The 21,537-nt window shown below is 45.5% G+C and overlaps 1 protein-coding gene across 2 annotated transcripts in view; it reads left to right on the forward strand.

Annotated features, from left to right (window-relative positions):
- The window catches only part of INO80 (INO80 complex ATPase subunit), a 545,189-nt gene that overhangs the window by 390,649 nt on the left and 133,003 nt on the right, over positions 1–21,537 (forward strand). For both annotated transcript variants that reach the window (XM_086937360.1, XM_086937361.1), the window contains one exon: positions 16,262–16,389. In XM_086937360.1, the coding sequence (XP_086793486.1) occupies positions 16,262–16,389 (128 nt within the window). The remainder of the gene's footprint in view (positions 1–16,261; positions 16,390–21,537) is intronic.

The following is a 21,537-nucleotide window of genomic DNA, read 5'->3' on the forward strand; positions in this document are numbered from 1 at the left end:
ATCTGCTTAGTTCAAATGAAATAATACAAACAGGGGGCGTGTCATTAGTTGCAGCTATATTACCATGTGGACACATTCTCATTTGACTGTTTTTTCCCTCTTGGCAGTCCTGCCTGATGCACCCAGGCGATCTTTGGTAGTAATCTTGACTGTGGTGGCACTGATGTTATCCACTTTGATCTGGTCACCATTACAACACTAATAATATTCGTATTAGTAGCGCAGGGTGATTCCTTTGAGATTAAGCGGCTCTTCTTACAGAAAAGATGGGAGCCCTGTGCTCTCGACTGTGCATAATTAAAGCTGCATAAATGCTTCACTTGTGCAGATGTTAATCTTCGACTCCACCATCTCTTTTCCTTGTATGGTCCTGTCGATCCACTCTCACTTTGCCCAGTTATTTCTCTCCTGGCCGATAATCGCCCCTGCTTACCACAAATATCCTATCGTCCCTGAACTCCATAAGGTCGTCTCCTTTCTCCCCAGCCCATCGGAGTCCCCCTTTACACCACCAGCATTTATTTTGGTACCCACGCTGTGAGAACAGGGCCTTTTTCTTTCCTTCTGCATGTGTGATCTATCGCCCCTTCTTTTTTTGTTCATCCAGCCCATTACATTTCAATATTATTATCATCAGTAGAGGAGGAGGATTCTGTTCGTATTCCTTGTTCCTACCCAAAAGTGCCCTTCGCCAACATGGATATTAGTGGCTCCTTTAGGGATAGGACGATTTTTCAAGATTAATACTTTTCTTAGGGACCCATATGAACAGATGACCTCCAAGTGAGCATCTTGTAGCAGATGAGGTCATGGGTAAGTGCTTCATTCTTCCTCCATTTAATCTTGGAACCAGAAAAGGAGCAGAATCCTGAAATGATTGTCGGAGCGGCGGGCTGAGATCGGGTCAGAAGAATGGGGCAGCAGCGTCGGCGGAGCAGCCAGTGGCAATGACTCTTGGCAGAGCCCCGTAACAGGGGAAACGTCGGCTGACTTGCAAAGCAGTGCTCACAGTAAGCTCATACAAGACGCGGACAGCAGGGGGCGCTCTTGTACCGTTAATATCGCATGCAATATCTTTATGTTGTGTCAACAGTGCTCTGTTGACAGTTGAGGCCGCCATAGACAACTACCTACCTAACCGGACTGTTTACCGCACACAGCACCGCGTTCACGCAAGGGCTGGCACCCAGCAAGAGGAGGAGGGTGCGGGCACGGGGTCAGAGCTAACACACGGATGGCTCACACCAGCCACGACTACACGGTGACACACACAACATTCAATTAATTCTTATAGGGAACAGTCCATTCTGTATTTCCTCAGTGTTCACAAGAATCGCGTGCAGCTGCCGCGTAGGTGAGGCGTGGACTGAGTGTCCGGTGTAAGGCCATGTTAAGAGTAACGGCGACTAATACATGCCTGACCCTCTGCAAACTTATCAAAAAGCAGATAAGTATATCATGGGAGGACGCATTTAAAAATGTAATCCTGTAGATTGTTATTTGTCTGAGTAAATTGACAAAGTGTGGTTTTTAACTCTCAAAAAGTGCCTTTTCACCAGGGATACGTAGAGCAAAGTATTCGGTGTTCATTAATGCATGCAAACATAATTAGTAAAAAAAAAAAAAGTTTCACTTTAAAGCTGTTTTTTTTCCTTTTTGGGAAAATATTTCCCCCTGAAGAAACCCTTTCCCCACAAACGCCCAATTTTGCGCATGATCTGTCCCTGGCCACGAGCAGCGCTCTGGCTCTATCTAACGGGAGATGGTTTCATCAGGTGTGTGGGCAGAGACATCATTGCAAGTTTGTGGGGTTTCGCCCTCTTATCAAGGCATTCCCTGCCCTGGAACACCCACTCCCTGCCTCATTAAACCATGTTAGGGCAATTTTCCATGTCGTTAAATCCATTTGCGATTTTAAATGAATGTTTTGTGAAATCCAAATGTGAATTTGCATTCGTAAATTTCGCCATCTAAGTTTATCTTGGGAGTACAAATGACTTTCTGAACTAGGCCCAGGTAGAGTACAGGAGGGGTCAACGCGTGGTTCAAGAGAGATGTTCAACATCCTAAATACACATTTCCTGTATATGATTCTGATTGTCTGTCACTACCGCCAGATAAGACAGACAGCTGTTTAACCTATTATTAGAACATCCTGTCTGGTCGTGCAGATGTTTTCAGGGGTGACGTGTCACTTGTTTTCAATTTCCTTTCCGTGGTCATTGGCTGAAGTGACCAAGATAGTGGATGAAAGCCTTCTTCCGACACTACTGTATTAATAAATCCAACCCTGCTCACTCAGTATCTTTAAGCGGGTCCATCTAAAGGTTCGGTTCCAGCTCCTGTAAGCCTCAGGCCGGGTCCTGTGAATTAATGTTTGCTCACCTATTGTTATCTCAGGCTCGCTGCTCTCTGTGGACTATCTCAATTAGGACCCTTCATAAAACATTACAGTCAGGGCTGCACCACGCGTACTGATGTGTTGTGTAATGCTACTATTGTATTGTATGGCACACTTGTAAAGCGCAGCTGTCACCCAACGGGTATCCTAGCGCTGTGATCTTTCGTGGCCTGAACGCAAAAACATTACTATACCAGCCCACTACAGTGTCCTTGGGAAGAGGTAAGTTTTTAGTCTCTTTTTGAAAGAAAAAAGGTCTCCCAAGCTTCGAAGAGACAGTGGCAGCGCATTCCATAACCTTGATGCTGTGTAGCCAAAAGAACGGCCACCCATCCGTATCCTCCGGATCTTGGGAACTGCCACTAAATAAGCTGAAGCAGAGCGAAGAGATCTGGTGGGGTATACCAGGAGAACAGCTCCTGCAAAGAAATCGGTCCCATACCTTGGAGAGCCCGAAAGACCAAGCACAGAGCTGTGAATTCAACACACTAGGGAATAGGCAGCTAATGGAGATCCTTGAGTGCAGCTGAGGAAGAATCAAGGCGCCGGCGGGAGAGGGCCGGCGCCGACCTTTCTGATGGGCTAGGCTCTCAAACCGCTTCTGTTCATTGATGCGGTCCTTTCAAATGGCATGGGAGCTCAGTACAACGTTGATCCAGTACACATAACCTTTGTTTTGTCTTCCTCAGGGTACCTTCTCCACAGTATTTTCTATATTTGTGGATGCTATTTTTCTTACTTTTGAGGCTGAGGTGACGCAGTTCTACCGATGTAAGGCTAAGGGCTACATGAAAACACCACTTGCACCAAATTCCTTTTTATCCTGGACTCTACTAAAGTTGTGCAAGTTCTCAACCCAGATAACTTGTTCGCTAATTTCCATATACGTGATGGCCATTCATCACAGTACTTACAACAATGATCGTATAGAAACATCTGGTGGAGCATTCTCCATTGTGTGACATATATTTTCAGAGAGAGGCAAGCACCTATTTTTCTGCAGTGCTGTAGCACAAAATGATGTGTGATCCCTGGAAAATATGGCGAGGACCTGCCAAGGTTATCAGCACCAGTGGCGTACCTACCCAACTGCCAGCCTAAAGTCTAGGACTACCTCGGATATTTACAAATTCCTTGCCCCAAGTTTGGGTCTCCACGAATAGTGGGAGAACCCTGTGCATTGAAGGGACACATGTTACATCTTGTCTTTAGAATGGAAATCCTGTAACATCCTGTATTAATCCTAGATGGCTCTGCTCTGTGCTCATTGGTGCTAGAATCTATTCAAACGTGGAGACCCAATATACCCTTGTAGGCTTGGGCAGTTAGCGATCAGATAAAGGGTGACTACAAGGGATTCTGTTTTAGAATCTGACTCAATTGTTTTTACTATTTTTGGTTCACGCAAAAGAACCCGACATATCTTTAGGATAACTTATCAAATTAGTTAAATGATTTTTTTGTAACAAAACATTACATTCCTTATTGAAAAAGTAAAAAGAACACAGCAGTAGAGGGTTATGTTTAATTTTTTTTTATTTATATTGGTATGATTCACAAAATAAATTGATGGGGATAAAGATTGAGCAAAACTATACAATAACCATCATGAATAGCAACATATACATATTTGATTGACAATTCATAACAGTGAGATCAACTCCATTGAGTAAACAAGGAAACCAAATTCAAAAATGTATCCTGGTGTCCTGTAGTAAAAATAGCTGAGGAGATGATGCTTACAACCCTCCACATCTCAACAGTCTTTTTTAGCTCAGGAACGCAGGGGACAGGGCCCGCCCCTACGTCAACAAACAACACGCAGAGGATGGGGTCGGAGGAACTACACACCGGGTTTCCGACGAACCAGGAATCAAAACTACGAATGGTAGAAAACGATCAGACCATCCCAATATTCAACTTATCAAAACATATACTGTCTAATTCATAGGTCTCTGTCCTATCCAAGGGCCTCTCATTTGTGCCTACTAATAGAAGCAAGCTATTTCTAACAAAGCTGGAATTGTATAAATTTTTTAGGTCCATACGTCTAAGAAATTTCTTTGCAAATACAACCACTATTGTTAATACTGACATCACAGGACTTCATCAAAAATCTACCTTTTTTCCACTAAATGGTATGGTTTCAAAAGAAATAATTACTTTTGAAAACGCTGTGATTACTGAGACAGAGAACCTGTTTAGAAAACTACCCTACGTGAAATACAATCTCACGAAAGAAGAATACTGTGCACTGACAGACCTACAATCTTTGTCGGATACAGTTATCAAACCAGCCGACAAGGGTGGAGGAATTGTCCTTTGGGACGAGACCACCTATAATCTAGAACTACATAGGCAACTTGCAATAGAAACCAATATCCATGTGTCACTCAAGTTTCAAGGTTCAAAAACACTTTATTCGGATAACATCGTATCCATAAAAGCACAACACAACAACAAACAAATTAAAAAATATACAAAGAGAGTCATTAGAAAAACCATTAGCAGCATACAATGTACAATAGTCTTTAAGTTCATAGAAATTCATAAATGAATAAAGGCTCAGAGATTAGACATAATTCGACGTGCACTAACTGCAATTCTCAAGAAAGTGCCTGTGCGGAACACCAGCTCTTCATCATCTAGAGAAAGTATCCTCAAATGGACGTTTTCCAAACTGATGGGCATATGCTTTTTAAAATACGGGGTTAAAAGCCACTTAATATACTTTATGTAGTAATTACAGAAGAATAAGAAATGTAAAATAGATTGGCCACTCTGGCCTTCATACGGACAGGGTTACGATCAAGGTCAGAGTGGTGGCTAAGAGGAAAACATAATACAAATGTAATAGTGCCTGCCCTTAGACGAAACAAAAGGCTCCTCTCCCAATGGCCCATAGGCAGGTAATGTAGTTAGCCAGCAGGTCTACAGAATTTTCAATAGTCATGTAGCTATGGACAAGTGATTTTTTAGATTCCTTTTCAATCCTTTCTGCTCTATATAGTGAATGGAGCACACTCCTAAGCTCATTTTTGTTCGTAGTTGCTGCTGTGCTAGGATCTAAAAAGATTCTTCCCTTGTTAACGCTACATAGGCTCTGGTACACCCCTGACAGCCATGGTATGTCCTTCCCTTTCTCACATCCCATGCAATCGTTGATGATTTCTCTTGTGAGGGTTGCGTCCAGGTTTTTCCAAACCAATAGCCAAAAAAGGGCAGGGCGGGCCCTTATAAAATCTTAAATAAAATTTAGATTGAGTTCCCTGTGGCAAGTTGTAACAGGGTGGAGGGTATTGCAACAGATACGGACTGGTGGACCGCTGATATTAATTCTGCCCCTTCTCTGCTGCAGAACACAAGTATATTGTGTTGTTGAGATTTGGACGCCTAATAACTTGCACCGTTGGGTACCTTTGCATGTGCGGATGCGGGTACTCTTGTCAAAGCCCCAAACCTCAGCGCCATACATGGCTGTTGGCACACATTGAGACTAAATGTAAATGGCTAAAATGGCACCTGTTCTCTTTGGGCGCGGAATACTAAGGATCGAGTTGGTGGCTTTTGAGAACCCTGACTCGTGCAGCCTGACTTTTGACCAGCCTGACTCGTGCAGCATCGGTCGCTCCCCAGGCTCCCTGGAAACTGGGTATCGTAGCGCTTGAGGAGATATTGCCACCAGTGTTTGTGCTCTGCTTTCTAGTAGCGCTGTTTAGCTTTACTCCCAGCCCACATCGCGCCAGTGATTGCTATTCCTGTAGCGCGAGTAAATATTAAATTGCCTGCTGCGCTAGTAACAATTGTTGGCTCTGCCTGCTTCCAAGAGTATCTGCGCCTCTGCCCACATTGCAGAATTAATTCCCTGCTTCTGCCGATATCGTGGTGCTTGTGCTTAGATTAGCGGACATTTTGTTTGTTGTTGTGCCTGCCAGCCCGCCCCTCCACCCCCGAGCACACCTCCCTGCGGCCCCTCCCTCGCTCCGCCCCCCTCCTACATCCATTTATGACTGATGGACCTACGCGCAGCGTCAACAGGCAGCGGTCGCGCCCCATGTGCGCCAAAGGTAAGCCCGTCTACGCCCGTCCGCGCCCAGCGCCTGTCCCCCTGGTCCCCGCCGCACCCAACCCACCAGAGTCACTTATGATGTCGCAACTCTCCTCGCCCTCAACCCCGGACGCACACCACAATGCTGCAATGCCAACGCAGGTCATACCCACGGCCCTTTCGCCTGCCTCTCCTGCAAGTTCAACTGCTTCAGGACCCTCACCAAGCCCACATCCTCCACACACAGCTCCGACTCTAACCGCCTGAAGTGTATCCTGCTGAACACCCGCTCGGTCCACAGACACGCAACCGAACTCTGGGACCTACTCGACACTGCGTCACCGGACATCGCCTTCCTTACAGAAACATGGATGAACGCATCATCAGCACCCGACATCGCCATAGCCATACTGGACGCTTACAAGATTACCCGAAAAGACCGCACCAATCAAACAGGAGGTGGCATCGCCATCATCCATAGGAACACCATCAAAATCACGACCAGCTCCGACGATAATCTTGCAACCGCCGAACATCTCCACTTCCAGATCCACACCGACCCTAGGACCACACTTGGAGGCACCCTCATCTACAGGCCTCCAGGAACCCGTTCACAATTCAGCGAAGACATCACTGACTTCATCAATCCACATGCCCTCGCCTCCGAGAACTACATTCTACTAGGAGACCTCAACTACCACCTGGAAAACAAACACGACAGCAACACCTCCACCCTTCTGGACAACCTGGCCAACCTCGGACTCAAACAACTTGTTGACACCCCCACCTATATAGCTGGACACACGCTCGACCCTATCTTCACCTCCAGCAAGCACATCTCCTTCGACCACACCACAGCTCTCCACTGGACGGACCACAGCTGTGTTCACTTCAGCTACAAAACCACCCTGACCCACAACCACCCACAACCTATTCCTCGGAGAAACTGGAACAAAATCACCTCCGACCAACTCCGCACTTCGCTCAACCAAAACCCTCCGACGCTCTCATTGGACCCAAACCAAGCAGCCACCAATCTCAAGCAATGGATAACCCATAGTGCCGATGAATTAGCACCCCTGAAAAAGCACCAGATCAAATCAGCCAGCAAAAAGGCTCCCTGGTTCAATGATGACCTAAAACAATCCAAGAAGCTATGCCACACCCTGGAGAAATCATGGAGAAAAAACCCAACCACCGACAACATGGCCACCCTCAAGGCAGCTACCCGCAAACACCACCAACTGATTCGATCCACCAAGAAATCAGCATTCAAGGATCGTCTAGACAACAACACTCACAACAGCAAGGAACTCTTCAAAATCGTCAAAGAATTCACCAACCCCACCGCAGCATCTAACGACATCACTCCCTCCCAAGACCTCTGCGATGCGTTATCCTCATTCTTCTACAACAAAATTGCCGACATCCACAACAGCTTCGAGAACACTCCCAGCGATCTACCCTCCCCACCCCCCTAAGATCCTACTCCGCCAACTAACATCCTTAGCGCCTGGAACCCAATCACCACTGAAGACACCATCCGCCTAATGAACTCAATCCATTCTGGTTCGCCAACCGACCCCTGCCCCCACCACATCTTCAACAAAGCTGACTCCATCATTGCACCCCATCTCCGTGATGTCATCAACTGCTCGTTCAACTCTGCCACCTTCCCAGAAAGCTGAAAACATGCCGAACTCAGCGCCCTCTTAAAGAAACCCACAGCAGACCCCTCTGAACTTAAAAACTACCGACCCATATCCCTCCTCCCATTCCCGGCCAAAGTCATTGAGAAAGCCGTAAACAGCCAGCTCGCTGCCTTCCTTGAATCCAACAACTCCCTCGACCCCTCTCAGTCCGGATTTCGAGCCAAACACAGCACCGAAACAGCCCTCATTGCAGCAACAGATGACATCCGAACACTACTGGACAACGGAGAAACAGTGGCCCTCATTCTACTCGACCTCTCCGCCGCTTTCGACACAGTCTGCCACAGCACCCTCATACAACGCCTCAACAACATCGGCATACAAGGAAATGCCTTGGACTGGATCATCTCGTTCCTAGCGGGGAGAACTCAGAGAGTCCGACTTCCCCCATTCAACTCAGAGGCTACTAAAGTCATCTGTGGAGTCCCACAAGGATCATCACTCAGTCCCACCCTTTTCAACGTTTACATGAGCCCACTCGCATCCATCGCGCGCCAACACAACCTCAACATCATCTCTTACTCCGACGGCACCCAATTAATCCTTTCCCTCACCAAAGACCCCAACACCGCCAAAACCAATCTGCACGAAGGCATGAAAGAAGTAGCCGAATGGATGAAACATAGCCGCCTAAAACTCAACTCCGACAAAACAGAGATGCTCATCCTGGGATCTTCCCCCTCTGCCTGGGACGACTCTTGGTGGCCTTCCGCTCTGGGCACAGCACCCACACCCACAGACCATGCACGGAACCTTGGCTTCATCCTAGACTCCTCTCTATCGATGTCGAGACAAGTCAACGCAGTCTCATCCTCCTACTTCAACGTTCTTCGCATTCTCAAAAAGATCTTCCGCTGGATCCCCCTCGAGACAAGAAAGACTGTCACCCACGCACTGGTCACTAGCCGACTGGATTATGGGAACACACTATACGCCGGAATCACATCAAAATTACAGAAAAAACTCCAACGCATCCAAAATGCATCAGCGCGACTCATATTGGACATCCCTCGCCAAGATCACATCACCGGACACCTAAAAGACCTCCACTGGCTTCCCATCAACAAAAGAATTACATTCCGTCTTCTCACCCACGCACACAAGGCCCTCTACAATCTGGGACCCGAATGCCTCAACACTCGTCTGTCCTTCTACAAACCCACCCGCCAACTAAGATCGTCCAATCAAGCCCTCGCCGCAGTCCCGCGCATCTGAAAATCCACCATGGGAGGAAGATCCTTCTCCTTCCTGGCGACCAAGACCTGGAACTCGCTCCCCACTCGCCTCCGCCTTACTCAAAACCACATCTCCTTCAGAAAAGAACTTAAAACCTGGCTTTTCGACAAATAATGAACCCCTTCCCAAGCGCCTTGAGACCCTATGGGTGAGTAGTGCGCGATATAAATGCCTGAACTTGAACTTGAACTAGAACTTGCTCCTGGAGTGAGCAATATACTCAGTCCAGGAGCCGCTCGCAGCAAAGACCACCCCAAGGTAGGGAAAGGTGCTGGTGCTCATCAGCTTCTGTTTACCCACTGATATTGATCTGAGTTGACATCTCTTTGGACCACACAACATTATAAATGACTTAAAATGAGTGCGTAGGTCCAGGCTATCCATGTAGTTAACAAAACCCTGCACTAGGGTGCGTAAGGAATTTGGAGTGCGGCCCATAAGGACCGCATCGTCTGCATAGAGTAATACGGGGAGTGATTTTCCGTTGATTTTTGGGATGTCTTGGGTTTTTGTTTTCAGTGTATTATTCAGTCCATTAATATAAATAATATAGAGAAGGGGGGCCAGAACACAACCCTGTCTGAACTCCCTTCCTATGTCTATAGCTTCGGTGACCTCACCCCTGCATCCGATCCTCACCCGGCTTTAAGATCTTTATGAAGGCATGGTGTGGTAGAGCACTGCTATTAAAGGCAACATATTTTCCATTAAAATTACCATTACATTTGCTCAGACATACAGTTCGGTTGATAAAAGTATACAGCGTACAAACGATAATGTCTCGAAATCGGCATCACCTAATGTGTTAATTTGTTTTGGTAGTATTAAAACCTTTGTTTCCACCACACATCAGAATTACAAAAAATAACTTCATTTGTACTTTCCTAATTCCTATATATTTTGAAATATTTGTACAGTCCATTTACAGGCCTTTCAGTTTTGTTGTGTACTAGAAAAAGAGAAAATCCTGCACTCCTTGTACCAAATCGTATCACTTTGACATAGCCTGACATTTGACCTCTGTCTTTTAATGCACAGCAAATGTGCCAAGCTAAATATAAAATGTAAAGGCCTCTATATTGGTCATTCAACTTCTGAACTCCAGCATGTTTATTTTGTGGGTGCTTCAGCATTGACTCTATTGCCCTACTTCCAGCGCCTATGGCATGGGCATGAAAATGAATAGGATTGTTTGAGTTATGCTATCTGTAAAGAGCACTAACTATAATAAACAAGTTAGTAGACAGAACATTGTTCCTCATAGGCTTGGGAGACTGATGAACTGGTAGTGGCAGAGATAAGTAAAATCAGTGAAGCAGAAGGATAGAAGGCAGGAATTTTATTCAAAGAAATAAAGTATGTTTACTGCTGTGAACTAGCATACAAGGGAGACAACGGAAAACACATGTACTTTCATGGAGTACCTCACGAAAAAGAAAAAGAGTTCCTAGAAAGCAAGCACTTGTTGAAAAAATCAAGGAGCCAGTCAGAGAGGTGGTAAACAAGCTATGCCAACACGGGAGGGACAAAGACATGCTGGAAAGCCTAAAACAAATAAAGCCAGCCAATCGAAAGCCAGCCGAGTGCTTTGAAGTGTTATGTACATACTTAAAAGTGCTTCACAAGACTGAGGCTGTGTACAGCACCTAAAACATTACCAGTTAGCAGAATTAATGTGTATTCTTTACACGTAGTGTGTTATCCTGCTGTTTTACCTATTTTCACCTTTTTCATATATACTAGCAGCCCGCCCCAGCGTTGCCTGGGGCAGAAAGGGGCTGGGGGCAGCATTTGAGGCTTGCGTGCACTTCGGCCCCCCCCGCCCCGGCCCGCCCCGGCCCCACTCCCGCCCGTGTTCGGAGATCCTTACCTCAGCCGCCGGTCCCGCTCCAGGCGCCCCGCCCGCACAGGCCGCCACTTCGCACAGCAGCAAGCAGGGCCGCGGCAGTCCTCCCAGCAGGTCACGATCTTCAGCGCCATTTCCGGAAGTGTTGCCAGGGAGCGGAAACGCAAATGATGTCATCACGCAGACGTCGTGGCCGGCGCTACTTGCAAGGGACTACTTTATTTTTATTTCGAGATTTTTTAAACCACGTATAATTTTTATTTTTAATAGCCTATGTCCTTCTGCTTGCCCTGAGGTTTTCAACAATGTCTTGGGTGTTTTGATTGGTGGTGTACTTTTCGAGTTTACCTGGCTCAAAGGTTTATGTTCTCTCTTTATAATAGTAGTATAGATTTATTGTTTTTACTCATAAAATAAACCATTTACATCAAGCTAGAACATTACTATTGTGTGGGAAAACTGGTCCAAATGTTCTGTGTAGTTATGAACACTTGTGAACACTGAAAGGGTAAACAGTATCCCATATGAACCTAAGCAACTCTGCTTATTACCCCATAGCTGCTATCCACCCCAGAGACCCAATTTCCAGGAGTACAAAAAACAAAACCCAATAACACTAAATTGATATAGCACAGCCCGCCGGGGCAACAATGCTGAATGTCACGGTTGAGCCTCTTCAGAGTGTTTGGGGGAGGAATAGCGCCTTCAGCCTAGTCAAATAATCATCCCACTGTTCCATGAGGTTTCACCTTCCATCCCAGTCTTTGGCACCCGCTCGGACCGGGAGCTCTGACTCTGCCCAACGGATCACATCTTTCAGCCATGTGGTAATCTAAGGGGCAGACGTCGTCTTCCAGAACATGGCAGTCGCCTTTGTGCCAAGACAACTGCCAGATCCTGAACCCCCCTTAATTGTTTTGTTTGTTTCATCACCACCCTGGAGTGAAGAAGGCAGAGCATAGCCTAGGGTTATAACGTAAACTGGAACGGGAGGTTACAGTTTGAAAGAAGTCCACTATTACAGGGCAGAGCCTTACCACATGAAGGGAATCTGCGTCAGCCTGACGACATCTGGGGCGAGTCGCACTGACACCCGGATACATTTTGGCGAGTCTTTCCGGCAAAAGTTGTGGGTAGTGTATAATAATAAAATCTGTAAACCTAAATCGGGCTTCCATGTAACCATTCTAACAGACCCCAAGCACCGCTGCCATGTGGCATCCTGTAGCTCCACTGAGTTTCTCCTCCCATCAATCCATGAGAGCCAAGAACCCAATGCTTGCAACGTCTCCATACATATGGGATATCCGTAAATTTCACGGGTCTGGGAACCATGCTGGAGAAAATACAAATAAAATAACTGTCGGAGGCAGAGCAATCCCTTGTGCAAGACCTCCATCAATAGGTCATTTACCACATTGTCACGGTAGGTATTTGTGAAGGGTAGAGGTGATAACCACTTTAAAAATAGAATAAAAAAATACTATTTAATGTTGATTGTTACATTAGCACAAATCTTGATTGCAGAAAAGGCCTGATGTCGCTTTGCAAAGCTGTGCGCATACTGAAGAACTGTGAAGTAAAATTGTAAAAAAAAAATTGATACTTGTATAGCGCACTACTCACCCGCAAGGGTCTCAAGGCGCTTGTACGAATACCTCTGTGGAACCCATCCTGGCTTTCCCTGTGAGGCGTCCACTCTTGGGCACCCCCAAGGTGGAGGCCAGGCATCCTTAGCGTTGTGGGGGCCGTTGTGGAGATTAAGCAAGCTATTGCCCAGAGTTGCAGAGTGGGACTCCATGATTGGAATAGGCACCGAGGCGAGAATTATCAGGTCCGTGGAATTTTTGAGCCGCCGAGGCAGGGAATTGAACCCTGGTCCCGTGCTAGACCTCTGCATCAGGGTCTGCCGCTCTAACCTTTGAGCCACACTTCTCCACGTGCACAATTGTCTCAACCTAATATAAGCTTATTTTGACTTGTACTTATTTTTTTTGTCTATTTACCTATACCATTATGCGACATCCTTTGACATGTCTGTAAAACGTGTTTTGCCCCAAATTTTTGTCCTGAATTTTGACCTTCTGTCCTGAAGTTTGTCCCTTTTTCCTGAATGTTTACACTCAATGACCTGAATTTGCACCCATGCCAGTTGGTCACCCTACCATACACTTGTCACCTCTTTTCTCCCTAAGCAGAAAGATTGGTCATAACATGGGCAGGGTAACAACCCCCGCAGTATAAGTCACTGGGCACAATACAGTGCAAGGAAAGCTTTGTTTTAACACTTTTATGATCATAGTTCACAAACAGGATGGCCCTTTTCCTGAAATAAACTCTAAGCTGAGCTGGCAGACTGTTCAGTAGAGATGCAAGCGATGTCAAAGTAAGTGGTCGATGAGATCTTAGATACGACCTCTGAAAGATCCCCAGCTGGAAATGATTTTCCCGAATCGAAAAACAAAAAAAGGCCCGCAGATGGGAACGGAAGGAAACGAGGCGGAGCGTGAAGCGCATTCCGTTTTAGCGTGAGTCAGAGTCAAAGATCGGTGCAGTGCGTGTCCTTGTATACACTTGGTCAAGTAGCAGCAGACCGTTTATGCGAATGACGTGTGGTCACACCAGTTCCAGCTGGTGGACAGCAGGGGGCGCTGCAACACGAACGATAACAGTGACTTCCGTTCAGTGTGCTAGTTGTACTGTTTCATTTCATTGAGATTTATGGAGACATTTGCAAGAAGAAAAAAACAATAAACAAAAAGAAAACTTAATTAATACATTGTGAAACCATTTTTCTCCTCTTATCTCGAAAAAGTTCTTACCTAAAAAGCACATGCAGAGGTACCCAAAGGTGCAAATAAAGTTGAACAAAATAAAAGCTTCAAGCTGAAGCGATTCTAAGAACCTATCTTGAATTAATCACACTGCTCCCTGTGGAGCCCAGCCGAAGATTAAACGTGGGCTCTTCATAAGGCACGCTTGGGGCAAAGGAACTCTGGGTCCATGGAATGTTTAACAGCCAAGCGAACACGGCCCCCAAGGATGTGACCTCTACTTTGAAATACACTCGAGAAGTCGATGCAACCACCGGAAACAGTACACCCAGGAACAGCAGGACTGTGTCAAGCGGAGACGCTAACGCCTGCACCCCACAAGCACCCGAAGTGTGACGCACTTCCGTTTGTTGTCTCGTGCTCTCTGCGTCTCCCTCCTAACAGGTCACTAAGCGCCCCGGTGTCGAAATGGGCATGTTTAAAGCTGCAGAGTGCAAAACAAATACAGTTTTACATGTGCAAAACGAATTGATGAAATTACAAGAAATGTATGTAGAATTTCAACACATTTCTGTAATGAGTGTGTGTTTATATTGGGAGTGGAGCAGTAGTTAGCATCTATAAGCTCACGATTAGGGCCTTATTTAGAGTTTGGCAGGTTGGATACGCTTGTCACAAACCGTGGTGGGTGTGCTGTCCGCCATTTTAAAAGTGCATTCGAGCTTATGGCACTTGTCATACCGCGGACGGGATATCTCTGCCACATTTTGACTGAGTGCCCCATCTGCAAAACTCAGAGCAGGGCTCGAGTCGGGGTACCATGCGAGTGGACGGCGTCCCCCCACTTATTTTACCGGGTGGACGCCGTCCTCCCTGCCCAAAAGCTGGACTTTCAATTATGGCTTTCCTTAACTGCACGGCTGCCCCGTCGATCTCCCAAGCACAAATCAGTATGCGTGAGTGCGCCGAAGGCCTTTGCTGTGAGACTGTGAATCCCCCTCACCTCACCCCACCAGAGAGCTCAGGGGAGTCACTAAATGAAGAGCGGCTCTGTGTCTCATCCCACTGATGTGTAGGGTGCCCTGTAGTGAGGTGACTCCCTGTCGTGGCGTCACTTCCGGTGACACCACCTAACTTTGGGCGTCCCCCCACTTCTTATTGTAGGACTTTGGCCCTGTCTGAGAGCTTTTAGTCCCTGATTTAGAGTTTGACAGACCGGTTACTCTGGCACAAATGTGACTGATATCCAGTCTGCGTTAATACAAGCGCATTATAGCCAATGGCATTTCTTATAAGACAAACATGATTTCCATCACATTTGTGGCAGAGTGACCCATCCACCACATTCGGAACCTGCCCTTAGTTTGTAAAGTTTGGCAGCATTTAAGAGACAATAGGGCTCATTATAAGAATATCTGGTCTCGGAATACTGGTTGCAAATTTCGTACAATATTTTTGTGACCAGTGACTGTTTTAAGAACCCACCAATGTACTGATATCTCTGTTCTTAAAAATCATCGGAATTGTAGATAGTTGCAGTTTGTCCTATCTAATGCATATTCCTAACGTAGGTCGCAAATTATGCCTCTCTAAGATTGGAGGAAATCACAGGGATGGTGACTAGCTGGGGTCACCAGACCACTATGTCTGTGACTGCTTTATAATAAAGAAAACATTTTTTTAAATGCAGTCCTTTTCCCTTAAAGGAAATAGGACTACATATAAAAAGAGTAGTTTACTTTTTTTGTTTGAGTTCACAATGGTTCCCTGGATCACTGCCTAATCTTTCAGCAACTCCCTTAGTAAAAAAAAAAAAAAAATTCACAGAGGGGACGTGGTCCCCTTTTGCAAATGCATTGCCACCTCTTTTGAGATGTCGATAAAATATCAATGTTTTGCAACCAGATCTCAGTTGAAAAATATTGATATATCATTTCTTTTTTGGAAGGTATGCATACAACACACCCCTTCCAGTTACCAAATCAGTATTCATTCGGAATTCCATTTTAGGAATGGGAAAAACTTTTCAGCCTACTAAAATGGGGTTAGTACATAAAAAGCAGTTTAATGGTTGTAAAAGCCAAATTGTAGTATTGGTGACCTTTGAAATGCTTTGTACATCTTGCTGATAGGCTGTGACATTGGTTTTGATGCTGTTTAAGCATTGTGTGACCTCGTTATGGTTTAGAGTTGTGATCTTGTATACCTGCTTCACAAGCGTTTGTTGCCAACATTCGTTTTCAGACAAGGAGAGCCTGATCACCGACAGTGGTAAGCTCTACGCTCTCGACTTGCTGCTAACCCGGCTGAAAACTCAAGGCCACAGAGTTCTTATCTACTCGCAGATGACGCGGATGATCGACTTGTTGGAGGTAAGAAATAGTGTATATTACCACTGAAGTATTATTGTAAGGTATTCATCTGTGATTGTTCAGTTGTATTGGTAAAATATGTAGTGCATGAAGTGGCAGCTGCTCCGGGGCAGTTGTGGTGAGGCAGAGTGTGGGGTAAAAAAAAAGTTCACTTACCTGCTGCCACCTCTCCTCTGTCCTCTATGTCCACTGAAAGCTCACAGACTCCCCTAGCCAGTTACAACGTTGCTGTCATAGCATAACAGCAACGTCGTGATTGGTCTGAGCGGCCAGGTTCGGCGCTCAGACAGGGAGTGGGAGCCTGTACATGTTCCTCACGCATGCTCTGCAATACAGCTGGGTGGAGAACATGCTAAGTGCACTTGACTGGCCGGTCTAAGACGGCTGGCCAAACCGACATGCACACTTAAGTGCACCAATAACTCCTCCCCTGCTGGCTATGACGATAGTCATGCCCTGCCCAAAACTGGCTTCAGCACGGAAAAATAAAATGATAATATTGCGTTATCATTTTATTTTTATTTTTTGCACTGCTGAAAAGTAGTGGTTCGACGCTCCTCCGCCTTAGCGGAGGAGCCACAACTGATTGCTTTTAGTGAATTTAGCAGTAGAAAGTGAAAGAGCAAAAAGAAAGCTCATGTAACCAAAGAATGCCAGACAGTAGCTTATTTTCCTCCTAGAGCCATGGGTAGGTGTCGGAGAGTGACCTGTCATCATCTATACCGTATCTTTTACTGGATGAAAATGAAGCATTGGGTCACTCAGGATTGTGAACAATAAGGACCAAAACGTTTTTAATCAGACCATGTACACACATGTAGGTTGTTTTTCAATTTGTTGAAACACTTGACAGTTGTTAGGAAATATTTTTGTAATTGGTATACTACTGTGGCCAAATCCTCTTTCTCAAAGTTCAGGGGACCTTCTCGTACTTATTTCCACCAGCAAAAGAAAGGTCTCTTCAATCCCCCTGCACTTTAGTTGGCTTCCCTGAAAGTGCATCCCCTTTCCCCTCTGTAGAGGATACAATGTTCATACTCTGTACCCATGGGACCCCTCCCATTCTAAACTTATTGCATCTCTGTGCATTCTTTTGCTGCTTTCTCAAACTTTTGCCTGGGCTCCTCTTTAGGATCCAGGCCACTAGATTCAGATAATGACTACCTTTTTGGGAGAGGTTTACCAAATGAGTGTTGAGTGTGCAAAGAAAGCAGATACCTTGCTTTAGTGATTGCTTCACCAGACCAGCTCGGCCCCATTCCTTGTTAACCAAACTAAAAAAAAAAAAAGAACGGCGTCATTCTCCAGACAGCATTATTGTTAATGAGGCCTTTGGTTGTGAGGCAGTGTCAGTGTGGCTCAAGCCCATGCTGGAGAGGTGGCACTCCGAGGTGTCAGGCCCAGCCATAACATTGAAGTGTCTGGTCAATACGGATCGCCACCTATTGCATAGATCCTTTGTGCTGTTGGCCACTCCAGTAAGGTTTATCTTACGGTGACTATTACATTCAATAATCTCAACTCCCTGACAAGCTATATTTTTGTCGTTTGACACCATCCATCTTGGAAATTAAAGTGCCTAAGAAGGTCTCCATCTGACCTCACTAAAGAAATATGCCTAGGTTTGGCCTGACAGTTTGGGCTGTCCGCAAGGAGTATATATATATATATATATATATATATATATATATATATATATATATAATGAGAACAATACATAAATAATAACATACATAAAAGAGATGTCGGTCAGCCTCCTTCAGCCATGGTTTGTCGGGAACGTCATTGATGTTTTAGTTCAGTCCACAGGACAGCACACAAAAGTAGGAATGGGTCAACACAACTTCAGCCATTGGCTTTCTTGTCAGGACTCATCTTTTGGCGTTTCCAGAGCAGCCATTATCTAAGTGGCGCACCAGTCTTCCTGAGTTTCTGAAACGAAACAAACAATCCTGGTAACCAGGTTTAGACTTTGGCGCACTACTGTTTGTCCGGGCAAAGTTAACAATCGCTAATTAATAGGCAGTGCTTCAAAGGGAAGAGAGGTTGGTTACCTAACAACCCCACCCACTAAGTGGGCACCACACAAACTAAAATACAGTTCCTCCCTGAGCTCTCTTAAAGTAAACAAACTTCAAAGACCTTCATTTGGTAATGAATTTCCATGTAAATCCATGTATTTCGAATATAGGTACAGTCGTATAAAAAATATACACAGTTCGACAATAAGTCCTTCTTAGTTAATCATAGTTCCAAAATGAAGCCAAATCCAACAAAAGCACTTCTTCCAGTTTAGGTGTACATGATGTTCCAAAAGTACAGCCAAATAATCCCAAAGCGCAGCCAACACGTGTTTCGTCTTTCACAGGTCAGTGCATAAGTGACTTCATCAGGGCTTTCAAATTAGTGGTCAATTTAGTTCCTGTCACTATTTGTCCTAAACGTACAAGTCCACCAGTACTCTTAATCGAAGACGTCGGGGATGATCACGTACACGTGATGTGGAAATTCAATGGATTATGATATTAGAGACGGGAAGAAGTTTGGTTTAAGAGTACTGTTGGACTTGTACGTTTAGGACAAATAGTGACAGGCACTAAATTGACCACTAATTTGAAAGCCCTGATGAAGTCACTTATGCACTGACCTGCGCATTACAAAACACGTGTTGGCTGCGCTTTGGGATTATTTGGCCGTACTTTTGGAACATCATATACACCTTAACTGGAAGAAGAGCTTTTGTTGGATTTGGCTTCATTTTGGAAATAAGGAAGGATTTATTGTCGAACTGTTTATATTTTATATACGACTGTAGCTATATTCGAAATACATGAATTTACATGGAAATTCATTACCAAATGAAGGCCTTTGAAGTTTGTTTACTTTAAGAGAGCTCAGGGAGGAACTGTATTTTACTCCTGAGTTTTTATGTATTGCTACACTGGCAAATAGAGAGGCAATGGAGCCCATCTCCAGCGTTACCATTGCATGAACACCAGTCCCCAAGGAGTAGAGAACAATTCCGTGTCACGCGGAGGTGCAGCTGGCATTTGAGGTGCCCTCTGGTGCAGAGTGCCTTCTACCTGTACTACTGACGCACCAGTCATATCCACCTTAAAACTACACCACTGGAGAGCGGTGTCTGCTCTGGAGCATGCAGGGACCAGAGAAGGACTGGACCCTCTGTGGTGGGCATTTCTTCCTGCTGCATGCTGGGTGCGGCGGCACTGGCACAGAACAACAGATGATCAGCACCATTCTTCATTTTATACAGTCTTCTCATTTATACTGCTACCTTCTTATACCGACTATAACATGCAGCAGATTCCATCACAACACACCTTAATTGTATATATATCATTGAAGTAATCATGGAAGTAGATTTTGTTTTAATCACAAGTGCCAAAAGCTCATATTGCCGTGAGCAGCACCCACTTCAACAATGCAACACTTTCTCACCAACTATTTTTGAATCCTATCTTCCAGACCAATACACCAAGAGAGAGTCCTTTATCCTTTTTTTAAAAAAAAATCTTGGAAGCCGGGGTTGGAGCTGTACTCCATCCACTTCTGCGCCACTCACCGCTCGTCATCCCCATCATCCTCCCAGTTTGAACCCAGAGCCTCCTCCTCCCTCCTCTGCTTTAATATCCTGGCTCTGTGTGAACCTCTAGTGAGCCCGTGCCCCTCCTTATCAAAGACTACTTGGCCAGTTCCAATGGGTTGTGGTTATTATCCTGCACGCCCTCGTTCTTTCTATGGTTGCTTTCCCTGCCTAGCCATTTAATGGACGGCATCGATCTGCTGAGCTCTCTTATGTACCAACGACCACACTTATCCATGCTTGTTTTTGGATTTGTCTTCGTGCCTGGTGAGAAGCCAGCAAGCGCTGCGTGCCGTGTGCCAGACGACCCTGCTCCTACCTGCACTTGGAAGCATGCTGTACATGTTGGTCCTTGAGGGCCGGATCCATGCCAGAGTTTTAGCATATCCACGTTTAGATAAATGTGGACAATCTAGCCTGGATCCGGCCCTCCAGGACCGGCATTGGAGAACTCTGCTGTACACCAATGGGCGCTTTGGATAGCATTGTTCTTGCTAATAAGAAGATTTCTTGTTTCCTTCTCCCTTGTCTCGAGCATTGGCAAATGGGAAGAGGAATATGTATGGGTGCTTTTGCTGCAGATGTAAGGGAACAAGCGTGCTCCTCACCATACATATCACACGTGGACTTTAGGCCATTCCCAGGGCTGCTTAAAGAGCGGGCCCAGGGCTTCCCTTTCGGGCTGCTTTGAATTTGCTGCTCTGTAAAAATGAACATAATGCCACCCACAGTGGAGCTAAGGTGTTGGGGGCTTGCTCTTCTGAAATGGACCTAGGACAGACGGTCCACACAACCCATGCATGCATCTCCTGAGAGCAGAGGCAGTTTATAGCAAGATTCTTAGGCCTTACCATAACCGGGTCATCCTTGTGTTTCCAGAGGCCAGCCTAATTGCTGTTTTGAAGCGAACCACAACAGTGGTGTTTTGTAATTTTTGAACATGTGACTTTGTATTGCCTCTCGGGACACCAGTCACCTGACCGGCACAATGAAGCCGTTATTCAAGGCTGAACCGGGTGCAGTGGGCACCTGATTTCACTGATGCTGTCGTCATGATTGTCTCAAAGGGAAGTGATTGACTCAACGTTTTTATAACATTATGTAAATGGTGTTAGCTTCCATGAAAAACACTTTTCTCCAACTTTTATGGACTGAAACAAAGTGCAAATATTTGTCGATGGGAGTTAAATTACACTCCCAGTTCTGCACCTGTCCTAAGTGTTCATAGCTGTAGGTGGACCCCACACTCTGTGCTATGATTATACTCCTGCTCTTCTGTTTATTCCTACTTTTACTACAGCTTAACCCCATTCGTAGAGATGCTTATTCCTATTCACATCACGCTTGCTTATACCTACTTTTAAGCCTATGTACTTCTCTTACCCCTACTTACATCCATTCACCCACACATCCATGTGTCCATCACCCAACTTCACCTGGGCTTTAATCCATTAACCCACACTTGCATCCGTCCAGTCATGCAATCATACCGCCCAGCTGTCCTCCCGCCAGGATATGCACCTAGAGCTATTCAATGGTCTAGT

This window comes from Lissotriton vulgaris, chromosome 9, assembly GCF_964263255.1.
Source record: "Lissotriton vulgaris chromosome 9, aLisVul1.2, whole genome shotgun sequence".
In the NCBI taxonomy this organism is placed as follows: domain Eukaryota; kingdom Metazoa; phylum Chordata; class Amphibia; order Caudata; family Salamandridae; genus Lissotriton; species Lissotriton vulgaris.